This window comes from Apteryx rowi, unplaced genomic scaffold, assembly GCF_003343035.1.
Source record: "Apteryx rowi isolate R43461 unplaced genomic scaffold, aptRow1 scaffold_225, whole genome shotgun sequence".
NCBI lineage: Eukaryota > Metazoa > Chordata > Aves > Apterygiformes > Apterygidae > Apteryx > Apteryx rowi.
This window is the reverse complement of record NW_020448586.1, coordinates 272,845-288,132: the sequence shown is the minus strand read 5'-3', so window position 1 is coordinate 288,132 and position 15,288 is coordinate 272,845. Positions and strand designations below refer to the sequence as shown.

The following is a 15,288-nucleotide window of genomic DNA, read 5'->3' as shown; positions in this document are numbered from 1 at the left end:
ACGCGCCAGCCGCCCCGGGGCGAGGCCTCGAGCAGCGGCCGGGCCGCCACTGGCCGAAGGCGCGGCGAGGCGGGGCGGGGCCGAACGCTCCTGTGTGACGTCCCGGCCGCCTCCCCCAATCGGAGGCGCCGGCGCGTGGCGTCGGTGGGTCCTGATTCGCCGCGTCGCCGCTGCCTCCTGAATAAATTACCGGCGGCCGGCGGGGGCCTTTGTCTCGCGCCTTGGGGCAGAGCGCGAGCGGCGGCGGCGGGTGAGTGAGTGCGCGCGGCGCGATGCGGCGCGTCTCCATGGCAACACGGCGGGAGCGGGGCCGGCGGCGGCTCCGGTGCCCCGGCGGGGCCGCTCGGGGGGTGGGGTGCGCGGCGGGGCCTGCGGAGCGGGCCTGGGCGTCCTTCGCTGCGGTCCCGCCCGGTCCTCGGCGTCTCTCCCCGGTCGGCCGGTCCCGCAGGCGCCTCCCGTCGTGACTCGCGCGTTACGCGTCGCCGCGGGCCCCTTCGTGAGAGCGGCGCGGGGCCGCTGCCGCCGCGTGCGGCCGGCTGCAGAGGCGGCCCGGGCCCCCCAGCGCCGTGTCCGCCGGGCGGGCGGAGCTCAGAGCCCCTGCTGCGCTCTGACCCCGCCGGTTCCCCCCTCCCCGGTTCATCATCTTGATCGGGCTGGCGCCGCTGTGGTGACCCTGGACCGTCTTCGGCCCCGTTGCCGGTCCCCGGCGCGGCCTGGCCGCCGCGGGAGCCGCCTGAGACGCGCCCCGAGCTGTTCCGCCTCCGCAGCAGCCGCGCGCTCGTGACCGGCGGGGCTGCGGCTCTGCGCCAAGCCGGCGGCCGCGGGGCCTCGCTGATCCCTTCCTGCTGTTCCCGTGGGCTGGTGCCGGCGCGGCAGATCCGCGCTGAGGAGCGTGGCAAAACAGTGGCCTCTTATCTCCGGAGTGATTAGTGCCGCAGCTCCCCGGGAAGGGCGCTCCAATCTCTGAGGACACGAGTCCCGTGTTGCGATCTCCCACGGCTGCTCTCGTCCCGGCTGAGCTCCGCGGAGAGCTCGGGAGATGAGTCTCCAAGGCCTTCCGCTGTCCCGCTCTTCCATTGTTGCGTGGAACAACCGTCTCATTCAAGCCTCACAACGCGTAGCGCTTGTACCCGGCACTGCATTGCACATGTCAGCTGCGAGCGCTTGTTCCTGGCCCCGGCTGGGGGTGTCCCGGGCACATCTGGCCTAGCCCAGCCTCCCCTTGGGAGGGTGGTGGGAGCCTGTGTGCTGGGAGAGGCAGGGCAGGGGCTGGCTCTCCTCATGGCACAAGGGCTCTTTGCTACGTTCCTGTGTATTTGCCGCTCCCCGCAGAGCCAGCCCTGACTGACTGACCTGCCCCTTGCACTGTTCTCCTAGCCAACACGAGAAAATAGACTTCTAGACTGACTTCTAGACTAGAAGTAAGTGCCTGAGACTTGAGGTACTGCATATGTTTATGCTGTGTCTGGACAGGGCAAGTCTTAAGTTCACCAGGGATCAAAGGTGAATGAGCTGTGTCGGGGGAAAATGCAGTGATTTGTTCTATGGATTTCAATTTCCAACAGTAGCTGGTGCCAGATACTCCAGGGGGAGGAGGGGATGCGAAGCTCTGCTCATGTTATTGCTGAGCCAAGTTTGTGATAACCCTTCAAGCCATTAAGCTTGGAGGCCTGGGTTTTGTCCCTGCTGCAGAGATGTTTGGGTAGGTCCAGCTGTGTGCTGCCACTTGTGTGACTTGCACCCTTACTCTAACGCTGGCAAAATTAATGCCTTGAGGTAGCATGCTAGCGTAATAGCAAGCACGAACTCTGTACTGGGTAGGTGTTCTGTGAGTTATTGAGCTGCTGAGTGCCCAGGCGAAGCTAGCGCTTGCAGTCTGTTGCTTCCCTGCTGCATCGGTGTGTCCTTTTATGCCCTTCAAAAAACTAGGGGTTAGTGGGGTATCTCAGGTATCTTCCTATACTGTGAAGTGCAGCCATTCACCTCGAATGCAAAGTTATGCAAGCATGCATAAGGAAAACTGACTGCTGACTAGGTGAGAATGGGAGAGTTTCTAGGAGGGCTTGAAAACCATTACTAGAAAAGTTTGTAGTGCTGAGCTGCTCTGTAGCAAGCCTTTGCTCCATTTCTCCAGCTCTGCTGTCCTGACTCTTGTAGCCGTTGGATTCCCCCCAAGCAGGCTGCTGTCAGGGCACTGGAGAGGTACGTGGTTACTCTGAACATCAGCCAGGGTCTTGACGAGCAGAGCTCCTGGTAGCAAATGCGGTGATGTTCCAGTCCATGAAGCAAAGGCAGGCACTGCATGAACCTTCCTTCCAGTGTGTAGGACACTGCCTCTTTGAGAGGAGCAGATACCCTGAGAAACCAGTGTTCTGACCAGTGACCATCTTGGGATTTCAGTTGCCAATCTTTGAATAAAAGCAGTAGTCTATGGTGGTGTGAGAATTAAAGTGTCTTTTGATTCCCTACCTCCAAGTTTTCATGTCCTATCCTAATATTGAGAAGGACAGGGTTTTGACTTGTGCTGACTTGTCTCTTGAATTCACAGCTCATCAGGGAGATGTCTGTACTGGAGACTCAGGAAAAATCTTAGCCTCTCTTATTTTCTTGTTTATACTGCCCTAACCTCAGGCTATAGGGGCTTGTCATCACTGCCCCACATTCTGTTGTAGAGAAGAGGGATGTCAAGCTGAGCCTTTACCCCTTCTTTACCTCCTCCCCCTTGTTCTGCCTGCCCCAAAAGTACCCTGGGGCATGCAAGTCCCAGAGTGCATCAGTCCTTAAGTGAGACTTTGCCTGCTACCCCTTCTTCCAGCACAAGCCAGTACTACTTGGGCAATAATTCACTGTTCTGACCAGTTGTGCCTCTACAGCACTAATGGCTTTAGATAAATACTCCTCCATCATGTGCCCTGTGTAGAACATGCAGTGCAAAGCTCCAGCATTGGCGAGTGCTGCTAAATACGGATGTGCTGAGACATGGTTCTTGGGCATAGCTGTGAAGGCTTGAAGAGGCGAGTTAGCAGACCTGTTGTCTTGTGCAAAGAAGACCTCAGGAGCTGTGCTCTGTATGTTTAGCCATTGGGAGCCTCTAACAATTGCTGTTCTTAATTACTGCTGTTCCCGAGGTTTGATCTGGTGAATTCCTTCGTGCTGGGTTTATCTTCTACCTATGTGCCTCCTCCAAGGAATGAGCAATGCCAAAGTGCCCTTCGTAGCGATAGTCTTGCTGCTCATCTGTATCCATGGCAGTAGCACGCCCTGCCTCCGGGATGCCAGCTCTCTGGGCGTATAAGACAAATCAGAACTAGTTCATCTAGTTGAAGTTTGGAATTGGCATCTCTTGAGCAGATCCAGGCCTGAAGTAAGCTGAACAGGAAGCCAAGGTGTTATGAAGCCCTGCATGCCTGTGGTGGCGGAAGTCTGGTTGCCTTGCTGTGCTGCAGGGCAAGCAGGCTGCTCCCAGTTGTGCCCGTAGCAGACTTCTGCCTGGACCTGGGCAGATCATTTAGCTTCTCCGCCTTGATTTCCCTTCCTCGAGGTGGGTACTTCCTGATATTTGAAGCCTGACTGAAGCTGTGTAGTGTGTGGAGGTAGCTACTGTTTGCTGACCCAGTAGCTATTCTAGAGTAAACATTTGCTGTTCTAGAGTCGGTGAATGATCAGAGAGTCAGTACAGCACCTAAGCTTGGTTTCCTCAAATATCTCTGAGCCTTCGTTCCTGTGTGTTTGTATCCCCTGGCTATATATTCCTGCCCTGAACTCCTCTATCCCGAGGATGCGGAGGCTCTGCTGTGGCTTGCCCTGTAGGGAAGTGTAGTGGGGTTGTAGGGCTGTCACCTCTAACGAATCTTGCTGCTGAACCAGGCTAGCTCACGTTGTGAAATAATATTTTAGTCAGTCCTGTGAGGCCCTCATCAGGGCTCCCACTTTGAGGAGGCTCCTTCCTGGTGAGCCCAAAGACTGCATGGTCTCAGGTGACACCTTCACCCTAGTAATGTGCTCCCAAAACTGGGTGCTGGGTCTGAGTCGGAGGGACTGGCTGTACTGCCCTGGGGACGTGCGCTCTGACCCAGCTCCCAGCGCTCCAGGCCGTCTGCAGGGCGCTTCTCTGCGGAAGTGGTGAGGGCGGTGAGAGTGGCTGGAAAACAAAGAGGATTAGAAACCCTGATGTGAAGAACTGGAGGGCAGTTAACTTATGACTAGTGCTCTTCTGCATTAGCGTGTTGTAAGCTGGGAGCCAGCAACTGATCTGCCAACTGTGGCTTCATGTGAGCTAGCTTGGCGTGTTGTCAGCTCCTTATCTTGTTTACTGTTCTCCTGGCCTCCAAACATGGGCTGAGCAGTGTGTCTGCAGATGCAGCCCACCTAGGGAGACCTGAATTGAAGGGGGGGAGCATGAGGGATGGCTCCTTTATAGCAACCACGTTCTGAAGCACCAGCAAGAAGCTCAGTTCAGTGCTTACCTGGCAAGCTTGCCTGCAAATTGGTGGTGTCGCTCAGCATAAAGCTGATTACTGGCCCCATTTTATAAACGCAGTTGCTGGATTTATGGCTTAACTGGGGGGTCCGCCTGGTATAAGCCAGGTGTCTTGCTCCTGGATCTGGAAGCTTCTTGCACATGCTGCCACATCTGAAGAGGAGGTTTTCCCTTTTCAAATTGGTGGGGAAGATCCCAGCTACTTCTGGGGTTTAAAGTAAAACCTGTTAGGCAGGAGAAGATTGTCTGAGCGGTGGTAGCAGGAGTACTCTCTGCAGCTTGCTCTGTTTAGACAGCAGTATCTGCTTTGCCTTCTCATGGAGCACAGCCCAGGAAAGGCAGAGTTGTAGAATCTGCCCCTGTTTTGCAAATTCCTCTTTGAAGATGCTGTTGTAGGGGAGACTTTTTGGTTTCTCCTATAAGATATCTGCCTTCAGAGCTTAGCTGGCCTAATTCACTGCTGCAGCCTTCTGGGGAGGCTCCATACTGCTGCAGAAGTGAAACTGGTTGAAACAGCATCTCTGGAGGAGAGGTGTTCCCCTTTGCAGTTATTCTTCTGAGTCTAACACTGGAGGAGAGAGTTGGCAGCACGAGCTTGCTCATAATTTCAGTGCAGATTACTAACATGGAAGTCTCTGGCCCTCTTCAGCCAGGGCCCATCCTGAAGTGGGGAAACCTAATTCAGGCTGCTTCATGTATTGTAGGTCTCCTCTGAGGTTAATATTTTGAGCTGGATGTTAGTGTTGAGGTTCTTCTGGGAAAGATGAGTTGAACAAGCAAGACTGCTCACTCACAAGTGCTTTGGTGTACAGTGAGGATGGCAAGGGGCTGTTTCTTGCTGCCCTGTGTGGTGATGCAACTCTCTGAGGCTCTGAGACTGCTCTGCACTTCCTACCCATCCAATCCCCCTGTTAAGGTAGCTTTTCCTCTAAGATTCCTCTTTAATTTTGCCTTTCAGGTGGCCTAGTCTCAGCACTGATCTGGTCAGGGCTGCGGAGCCATGCCATCAGTTATGGAGGGCTCGGAGGGGGGAGAAGAAGGGGAAAACATACACTATGAGGAAACAGAAGATGACAACGTGAGGTGAGTCCTGCTGGCCCTGTCTCACAACATGGCCCGGATCCTGTTCTGGGCAAGACAGGAAAGTCCCCAGGCAAGAGAGTGAACCTCTTCCTCATCTGCAAAGGAGCGAGTGACTAATAGGTGACTGAAACGGGCGTGTTGCCAGATCAAGTTTCTATGTAGTAAAGTCCATGGGAAAGGTGGGAGGGATGGGAAAGAAGTGTCTGGCTGAGGCTAACAACAGGAAGTTGCTTCTCAGTCTGTGCCATTGAACTCGCATTTCAGAAGTGCTTTGACCATTTGGTGATCATGTTTATCCCTTCCTGTCCAAGGTGAACTGGCCTTTCATGGCTTGCTGGACAGTGTCTCCTGTGATAGCAGCTACTTTTGAAAGATGACTCTAGAGGTGAACTCTGCTCTAGTGGGCTGCATCTCTTGCCTTTGTAGAATACCCAAAGGTTTATGCAGGAATCTCTTCCCCAGGCAGTAGTTTAAAAGACAAATTCAAACACTGGTAAAAATCAAGTGCTATAATCTCCTTGGTTACGTCCCTCTGCAGCCTCTCTGTAATGTCTGTGGGATTGAATTGAAAAGTGGATGTGGAACAGCTTGAATAAGCTGAGGCAAGAACCTCTCTGGCTGGGCCTGGGGCTGCTCAGCACCCAAGGGGAATATGTAGCTGCATCTGTTCCTACAGAGTCTAGAACTGATGCTATAACATGATGTCCTAAAGAACAGTTATTTCACATACTCCTTCAAAGACACAAGAGTTGTTCAATTGTCCATCCATACAATGAATAGCTGTGTGCAGGTGAACATGATGTACTTGTGTTTTCCCGTGCACTCACTGAAACATGCTCTGAAAGCAAAAGCTTCAGACTTGAAAATGGGTGAGAGTGGGGTGCTTCTAAAACACCTACGTAGGCTAGTTGACTTCTGTTTGACTTAACAGGCTCAACTTCATGAGAAGTTAGTGAGACCTGCTTTTCCTGTCACATCCAGGTTTTCTCTAGCCTGTTGGTAGCATGAGTCTGGAGTGTTCAAAGTCCACTTTTACAATTAATGTGAACACACCAGCTACAGCAAACCACAGTCGAGAGAGCTGTGTAAACTGCACTGTGGCATAATCTCATGTGAGTGCAGGTGTTGGTAACTCTGTGCCAAACTCCAGGTAGGTGCAGTAGTCTAAGATCAGAGGTCTTAGAAGGACAACTTGTAGAAATCCCCCCAAAGCAGTGTAATTTAGGACAAACAAGCTTTTCAAAGGTGGTCTTGTCCTGTTTCATCATTTGGATCCCATCTTTCCCCAGCAGTTGACTATCCTTGATACCCTGATCATAAAAGCCAAGGTCTTGCCTGTGTGTGCATCTGCTCTTACGTGAGCCTTTCTCCCTCTCCAGGCTGAGTGCCAGCAAGGCTCCTGTGCCCTTTACCACTGCCCATGTGGTGGCTCTTGATATGATCAAGGCCTCCTTTGATGTTATTGTTGAGGCTTGCATGGATGAGCAGCAAAAAATGGTCCAAGGATCAAAGGATCCTTGGCAATTGCTTCAGCATCCTGCATCTGAGACCCTGGTAAACACCAAGCCTCTTAAAATGGCAAGTCTGGTTGGCAGATGAGTGCCTGCATGTGCTGAAGGAGCTTCTGACTGCTGCCATCCTGTCATTTCTTCCTAATAGTGTCAGCTGTGGTCTGTGGGCCTGGGCCTATCTCTCCCTGAGAGCTTCTGGCAACCATGTTGGGTCCCTGGGACAGGCTGCCTCTCTCTGTGTGCCTGTTCCAAACTGTGCCTGAGATTGAGGGAGTATGGGGTCCTCAAAGCATAGCAGGGACAAACTCAGTGCTGCGCGTGGAAGTTTGCCCTCAGTGGAGCTCTCCTGTTTTGTCTGCAGTCCCACCGACCTCTCGGAGCTGCTGAAGGAGGGGACCAAGGAATCCCATGATCGTGCGGAGAATACTCAGTTTGTCAAAGATTTCCTGAAAGGACGGATCAAGAAGGAGCTTTTCAAGGTGAGTGCTGCTCTGCTTTCTTGGYGGAGAAGCTCTTTACTGATGTATCCAATGACTGATGCAGACTGCAGACTTACTGAAGCTGAGCACCAGTGGCTTGAGTGTGTTGAGGGTGGGTTTCTGGTAGTCAAAACTTGTCAGGGGATCCCATCCAGTGTGTCCTACAGCTGAGAACCAGGATGGTGAGGAGCATGCTGTCCTAGCACAAGTTTGCTTTAGGTGTAGGTGCTAGGCTTCTGGCCACATCTGCTGACTGCTCAAGGACAGGCAGCTGTCGCTGCTGCGAAGATGCTGGTGGCATGAGCAATCTCAAAGGGATAAAATCCTGGCTGATTTATGGTGCTAATCCCATCCCCTGGAGACTGGTCTTGCTTTCACAGGTGTCAGGTCATATTGCTATTTAATCCGTACAGAAGAGATGGGATTTTTGGGTCTGAGCAGCACTGTCTGATCCTGAAGGCCTTGGGCCATATGCAGTAGTCCCCTGTGGCATTAGAGTATTGGTGCTATTTGCACCTCTTGGGTGAAGTCAGTCCCTGTGCCTTGCTCAAGCTGATAGAAGGCCCAGAGCATGCAGTCGGCAATGTTAGACCAGTAATTCTCAGCCCATGCTCTGTGGGCAACTTTATTGTGAAACTAGGTGGCGAAGAGCCTCTGGTCCTTCAGGCAATACAGGTTTGGTATGGGGTCTCCAGGCTGGTTTTGTGCGGAGCCCTGGGGTTTCCTCTCTGTGGACCCAAACTCCGTACTGGGGAGGAATAGTCACAAGGTGCAGAAAGTGAGATGTACAGACTGAGCGAGTAACTTCTCATGTTAGCTGTGCTTTGTCCGTAGCTGGCTACTGCGGCACTCTACTTCACATACTCTGCTCTGGAAGAGGAAATGGATCGCAACAAAGACAACCCAGTCTTTGCCCCTCTGTATTTCCCTCTAGAGCTCCACCGGAGGGAAGCATTGGTCAAAGACATGGAATATTTCTATGGAGAAGACTGGAAAGAAAAGATCCAGTGTTCAGAAGCAACTCAGCATTATGTGGACAGAATCCATCATGTGGGACAGCATGAGCCAGAGTTGCTAGTGGCCCATGCTTACACACGCTACATGGGGGACCTCTCAGGTGGCCAGGTGCTAAAGAAGGTAGCCCAGAGGGCCCTGAAGCTGCCCAGTACTGAGGAAGGGATCCAGTTCTACGTGTTTGAAAACATTTCCAATGCACAACAGTTCAAGCAGCTCTACAGAGCAAGGATGAATGCTCTAGACTTGGACAAGAACACTAAGGAAAGGATTGTGGAAGAAGCCAACAGGGCTTTCAGATTTAACATGCAGGTACTAAATCCCTTGAGTCACTATACCTGTAGGTGCTGCTGCCTTCAGCTCTGCACCAGCTCCTGGGCCCAGGTTAATGCAGTCAAACTGCTCATCTGGGAAAAGCAGTTTGGGTCTGAGACCACCAGAGTCCCCTCCACTGGGGGGGCAGCAGGATTCTGCCTGTGTCTTGTCTGGGATTGTGGTCTGAATAGCTCTTTCTTTTGCTGCCTTCTGGACACCTGACAAGTATTGGGCAGAAATCCCTCCCCACACACCAGTGCTATACCCGAGTCTTTGATCAGAACTAAATTGGGACATCTTGGGCTATAAAATTCCCATGGGCTGGGTGGCTCTAAAGCAATGGCAAGAGCAGAGCTCTTGCTTTGAGACAGTTTCAAACAACTTTAGCCTAGATGCCTGCTCTTGTGCTGTCATAACATTGCCCCTTCCTGGTTATAGTGTATCTCCTGTCTCACCTGGTGATCTGAGATTTTGCCTGGTGGGCAAAAAGGTCTGTAGCCCATGGCCTCTGTTCCTTCCCACATAACTTTCATCTTGCATGAAATGACTGAGCTGTTCCCCCCTCTGGGAAGAGGGGTGCAGTCTCAGTTACTGGACTGAAGTTTTAATCTGTACCTATAGCAGGTCTTTGTGGTTTAAGCTGGTCAGAAATGTGATGGGAGAGTAGCAGGCTGCTTTGTCAGGATCCTTACAGAAGCCCCTGGCAGTGGAGCTGGAGGGGGCGGCTTGACCGCTCTGTGAACAGGAGCGGTGATTTCCTAGAGAAGGTCTGGCAGCAGGGAAGGGAGAGCTCATGGCCTCATCTTGCATCCACAGCAGGCTGGAGGGCAAGCAGCAGGGTCATGCCATGTCTCACTCCTGGGCCCAGAGGCCTAACCTGAGATGCTCTTGGTACGGGCTGTGCCTTTGCAGAGGCATAGCATGTGCTAGATCTCACCAAGTGTCTGCCTGCAAGGCTTTCTGAAATAGAAGCAGATGCTCTACTTGCTGTCTGGGAGCCTGGAGGTAGAAATGACTCTTCCTGTTCTCCAGATCTTCCATTGATCTGAGTGAAAGCTGTACAGTTTTGTCTGCCTCATGCACTCACTGTCACCACTTACAGGTATTTGATGAACTGGACAAGATTGGCATGTCACTAACAGAAGAAGCCCAAGATGGAGGTGTTCCAGTCCATGATGGAAAAGGAGACCTACGCAAATGCCCTTACTATGCAGACAAACTAGGTAGGTTTGGGGCAATGACAGAGTTGCCAATCCTTTGCTATATCTATCCTGCAGCACTAATGGCACTTTCTGTGTTCTAGCTGGCAAGGCAGGACCTGGCTGTCCCTATCACACTGCCATGACCTTGGCAAAGCAGCCCGTAGTGCAGCTGATCCTTGCAGCCTGCGTTGCTGTGGCAGCAGGAGCTGCAGCGTGGTACGTAATGTGATGGGATGAGCAGCCTGCAGCTCTAGATGGTGGCAAAAGGAGAGGTGCACCCTGTTCTTTAGACTGTTCCCCTGCTGTTGGTGGAGCTGACTGCAGGGTGCAAGTAAGACAATAAACAGAATCCAGAGGGACTGTCAGGACTTTCTGCACACCAGTAATGCAAGCACTGTAATATAATGTCTTAGCTAACTAGTGTACAGGATTGAGGTGGTGAGTGGGTATGAAGATTCCAGGTCAGCACTGCTCTGTTCAGACTGGGGCCAACTTGTAAGGCTGCAGATATCTTGTCCTGTACTGGCAAAGGCTTCACGCGCTTGGCTTTCTACCTCCTTCCTGGTAGTGGTCTCCACAGGGAGTTTCCTGCTCTGGGCTGCAATCTGGGAAGGTGTCAGTCTTTTCAGCAACCAGTTTCTTATCACAAGAAACCGGTGGAGAGGCGCCATGTTGCTACAGTGGCCATGCCACAGGGCTGTTAGTTCAGAGAAGGAATGTATTGCTTGTTCCAGTGTCCTGGGGACCAAGTGTAACTTGTGTTGGGGAAGGCCTCTGCCCTCTTATAGGATGGTTAGAGGGAGGGCTGTGCTCCCTGGATGAGGGGACAGGACCAAATGTGGGTGGGGGTATGAAGGGGCCATGTTTATTGTGCAACATTGATTTTTGCTGAAGCCTTGACTGGAATAAAACGTTGCTATGCTGCAGCAGGGGAAAGCCAAAAGCACATCCTTGTGGGAGAAAACAAGGGAGCCATGCTATGGCATAGGTACACATGGGGGGATGTGGAAGGCTGGAGAGGCAGGATAATGGATTAAAAAACTTCCTACACTGTTCTACTCATCTCCTTCTGACTCCCCTGTCAGACTGACCCATGCTGCTCCCTAGAGCCACTCCTGTCCTTAGCTCTCACCTTCTCCCTGCTGCCTCCCCATAGGTTTTTTCCCCTGCTCCCAGCTCCTGGGGGGGGGGGGGGAAGCTGCAATAAGGGTCTGCTGCCTCTTCCTACAGGGTCTGGTTAAGCCAGRCATTGTCACTGCATGTGCCTTTGCCCCTGTGCCTTCTGTCCTCCTGGAGGCTGGGGTGTGTCAGGATGCTCCTGCCCTTCTACCTCTGAGCCCCAGGGCCCCTCCTGCCACCTGAGGGGCTCCTGCACATCTCACCTGCTCTGCTCCAGCTGTGCTGGGAGGAAGTGCTTCACCTAGAATCACAGAGTGCTTGAAGTTGGAAGGGACCTTTTAGAGATCATCTAGTCCAACCCCCCCTGCTCAACCAGAGTCACCCAAACATGTTGCCCAAGACCCTTCTCAGATGGAGATATTCAAAAGCCAAGGATGGAGAGTCTACCACCTCTCTAGGCGACTTGGTCCAGTGCTCAGTTGCTCTCACAGTCAAAAAAAAAAAAAAAAAAACCCTTTTCCTTATGTTTGGATGGAATGGCCTGGCTTCTAGTTTGTGCCTGTTGCCACTTGTCCTCTTACTGGGTGCTACTGAGAAGAGTCTGGCCCTGTCCTCTTCACACTCACCCAATTGCATATTTATATGCACTAATGCAACCCCCCCCCCCCACACACACACACACACACCCCTCAGTCTTCTCCAGGCTGGAGGGTCCCAGCTCTCTCAGCCTTTCCTCATAGGAGAGCTGTGCCAGTCCCTTAATCATCTTAAAAGCCTAAACCTGCCCCTGAGGCAGGTGAAGTGTCCTGTGCCACGCAACCAGCTGCCCCCTTGCAGTGCTGGGCCTGGGTAACACATGCCCCCTTCTGCCTCCCTCCGGCCCAGCCCCATGGTGGGGTTTTTCCTCCTTGGCTGAGTGCTTGGGGCAGGGCAAGCAGAGTGCCTACTGCTGCCTCTAACCCCTGGCTGGGGGAAGCTGCTGCGCTTCCTCCAGTGCTTGGTACCCCGGTGCCCTTGCCCATGCAATCACTCTGCATCCTCAGCGCTGCAGCATGGCTGGAGTAGGGTGAGAAGAAAAGGTGCACGCTGAGCTCAGGGTCGGTTATTTATTTATTTACATACAGACAGGGGGATGAGTGCCGGTTTTACTTCCAAGCAAACAGCAGCTGCCTGTGCAGGCCAGACCATTTGCAAACCTGCTTATGCAGAGCCTCCCCTCTGCTTTGCTGTGGGGGCCTGCTTGCTCCAGCTGCCCTGGCTGCGGGAGCAGGGTGCCAAAGGAAGGCAGAGGAGATGCTGAAAAAGGGCTCCTGGGTCCTCTTGCCCTTGCCTGGCACAGTGCTGCGGGCAGCCTGGGTCACTGCTTGCTTGCCCTGCTCCTTTTGCCTCATATGAGGTGAGATTAAAAATAAACCCCTACACCCACATGCAACAAGGAACCCCATCATCAGGTGCCTCTGGTAACTGCAGGATGGGTGCTGCTGGGTGCGCGCCCACAGCTCCTGCTGGGCTYGGGGGAGGGAGGGAGGGAGGGAGAGGGCTCGGGTGGGGGGGCAGGAGTCTACTCCAGAGCTGTTTTAGAGTATGAGCCAGCTGCGGGCTGGTAACAAACTAACTCCTCTATTCTACGGTGCTGTGTGCATGTAGCAACACACTGGATGCATTTTTGCTAATGGTTTGTGGGGTGGGGGAGGAACAGCCAGGGAGTTTCCCCTCCCCAAAACAGCCACAGCAGATGCAGGGGCTGGGAGGAGGCGCATGCRGCTTGAGCAGCAGTGGCCACCAGGCGGTGGTGCCCCAACAGACCCTGTGGTCAGCTCGGGCCTCCCCCTTTCCCTGCGCTGGGTGCAGCACGCCCGCCTGCCTGCAGTGGCTCCCTGGGCAGCTGCCTCCTCATCCTTGCAGGCAGGCACAACCYGCCACACGCATGGGGAGAAGTGGTGAGGGGTGGGAGTGTCCAGCAGCCTCTGCTCTCTGCCAGGTCGCTCCATGCGAGCTAATGCCCTGGAGTGGGCGTAAGGAGTGCGGCCTTGCTTCTGCGCCCAGAGCTGCAGGGCAGCTGCCGGAGGGCGCTCAATACATGGCCTCAGCCYGCAACCTCGGTGCACCCATGCCAGCGTCCCCGCTCAACCCGTTCACAGCAACAACCGGAGCCCAGGGAAGGTGGTCACAGCGCTGAGCGAGAGGGAAGCGGGGGCACACACATACACACCACCAGAGGGTTAAGCGAAGGAGTGTTGCACACGCATAGACTAGGATGGCAGCAGGAGAGGGGCTGGTGTCATTCCAGCGGCTCGGGCTCCTGGGGCGCTGTTAGCACATGCGCTTGTACGTGTAGATATAGGCCTTGCAGTTGGGACACGTGTGTGTCACGTCCTTGAAGTCATCGAACAGGCAAGGAATCAGGCAGCAGCAGAGATCACACCTGGAGCAGAGGGAGATGCAAAGAGCTGTGAGCCTGGTCACCCCAGAGCCAGCCCGTGGCACTCGGCCGCTGGGCACCAGAGGGAGAGCAGGAGGGGCCTGCGCTTGGGGTGAGCTCCAGGGCCAGAGGGGTTCAGTGGCAGGAGTGGTGAGTGCTTGCCTCTGGGAGGCCAACCATGGCCTGCACCGCTGCGAAGGGCAGCACAAAGCATCCTGCCCCTTGCAGCCATGCTGCTGCTGTTTCAAAGGTAAGTACTATGCCAGTAAGCAATCACAGACTGGTTGGGGTTGGAAGAGCCCTTTAAAGATCATCTAGTCCAACCTCCCCTCCACCCCAACCCTGTTCAAGCAGGGTCACCCAGAGCAGGCTCCTGAGGACCCTGGCCAGACTGTTTTTTTTTTTTTTTTTAATATCTCCAGGGATGGAGACCTCTCTGGACAACCTGTTCCAGTGCTCAGTCACCCTCACAGTCAAAAAGTTTTTCTTTATATTCAGATGGACTTCCTCTGTTTCAGGTTGTGCCCGTTGCCTCTTGTCCTGTTGCTGGGCACCACTGAGAAGAGTCTGGCCCCATCCTCTTTGCACCCTCCTGTCAGATACACATTGATAAGACCACCCCTCAGTCTTCTCTTCTCCAGGCTGAACAGGCCCAACTCTCTCAGCCTTTCCTCAGAGGAGAGATGCTCCAGTCCCTTAATCATTTTAGTAGCCCTTTGTTGGACTCGCTCCAGTAATCCTGAACCCTTTGAGGGAGGGGAAAGCCTGGTGAGAAACACAAGGGATGAGACCTAACCTATCTCCACCACTGGACAAGGGTCTGGGACAAATGTCCCTTCCCCTCCAGCAGCCCCCATTGCTGCCAGCCCTTGGCCACAAGGAGAGGCGAGACTGGCGCTTTGCAGCTCTGTCTTGGTGTGTGTGGGGCAGACAGCACCTGCGCTAAGGCGCTCTGATCCCAGTGGCTCCACAACTGGCTGACAGCCTTTGAGGTGCCACCATCACTTCCCCTCACAGGAGACCAGGTGTCCAGGCACTGTCAGCCTAGGAAGCCACACGCTGCCCCAGTAACAGCTCAGCGCACACGGCAGCCCTGCCGGCCCTCCCAAGCGACGTGGGCTGGGGAGAGAGCCCCACCATGCCCAATGGCTTGGCCAACTCCACACAGCGCAGCCACAGGGCCGTCGGGCCCTGGTGCAGAGCAAGGACTGTCACAGTGTGGCTGCCGTCAGCCAGCCGGTGCACGGGGAGGGCCCCAGCCCTCTGCTCGCAGCACCTACCCAACAAAGCAGCAGAGGAAGCCGAGAAGGAAGCTCATGAACCCGATCTCGTAGGTGATCTTGGTGGTGATGGCTTGCTGGCAGTGGGGACACACCGTCTGCACTGGGGCGCCCTGGAATATCTCTCCCTGCAGCACGGTCACCGTGGTGGCAGTCCCCGACGGGACAAGCACGGTTGCTGTGTGGCCGCCAGGAGAAGGATAGTGGCCCGGGGCAGGGTGGTAGCCCATGGGTGGGTAATGCCCCGGCGGTGGGTAATAACCAGCTGTGAACGAGAGATGGGCACAGGTGACAACCTTTGTGTGGGTCAGGCCAGAGCCTCACCAGGGGAGGACCACGCCATGCTGCCACACCATGGCCTTGTTTAAAGGTTTTGGGGGGGG

At 54.2% G+C, this 15,288-nt stretch overlaps 2 protein-coding genes across 5 annotated transcripts in view; one reads left to right on the top strand and one right to left on the bottom strand.

Moving 5' to 3' along the window:
- Nucleotides 1-195: 195 nt before the first annotated feature.
- On the top strand, nucleotides 196-11,139 carry HMOX2 (heme oxygenase 2). Of its 4 annotated transcripts, XM_026065193.1 has the most exons (7): nucleotides 967-1,421; nucleotides 3,129-3,541; nucleotides 5,439-5,563; nucleotides 7,436-7,553; nucleotides 8,388-8,879; nucleotides 9,985-10,105; nucleotides 10,186-11,139. In XM_026065193.1, exons 3-7 carry the CDS (start codon nucleotides 5,481-5,483, stop codon nucleotides 10,311-10,313), a joined length of 942 nt encoding a protein of 313 aa, XP_025920978.1. In that variant the 5' UTR covers nucleotides 967-1,421; nucleotides 3,129-3,541; nucleotides 5,439-5,480; the 3' UTR covers nucleotides 10,314-11,139. The 4 variants fall into 4 exon arrangements, with proteins under 4 accessions (XP_025920976.1, XP_025920978.1, XP_025920979.1 ...); XM_026065191.1 differs by lacking the exons at nucleotides 967-1,421; nucleotides 3,129-3,541 and adding an exon at nucleotides 196-250; XM_026065194.1 differs by lacking the exon at nucleotides 3,129-3,541.
- A 1,156-nt stretch (nucleotides 11,140-12,295) lies between these two features.
- The window catches only part of CDIP1 (cell death inducing p53 target 1), a 4,371-nt gene continuing 1,378 nt past the window's right edge, over nucleotides 12,296-15,288 (bottom strand). Inside the window, exons 4-5 of the mRNA XM_026065262.1 lie at nucleotides 14,906-15,170; nucleotides 12,296-13,628 (exon numbers count right to left, since the gene is read on the bottom strand). Of these exons, the coding sequence (XP_025921047.1) occupies nucleotides 13,517-13,628; nucleotides 14,906-15,170 (377 nt within the window). The 3' untranslated portion in view covers nucleotides 12,296-13,516. The remainder of the gene's footprint in view (nucleotides 13,629-14,905; nucleotides 15,171-15,288) is intronic.

Bases quoted from the DNA above. Each gene is read 5' to 3' on its own strand.
- HMOX2 (XM_026065191.1), top strand. From the start codon at position 5,481: ATGCCATCAGTTATGGAGGGCTCGGAGGGGGGAGAAGAAGGGGAAAAC. The intron at 8,880-9,984 runs GTACTAAATCCC...CACCACTTACAG, and splicing joins CTTTCAGATTTAACATGCAG to GTATTTGATGAACTGGACAA. The intron at 10,106-10,185 runs GTAGGTTTGGGG...TCTGTGTTCTAG, and splicing joins TTACTATGCAGACAAACTAG to CTGGCAAGGCAGGACCTGGC.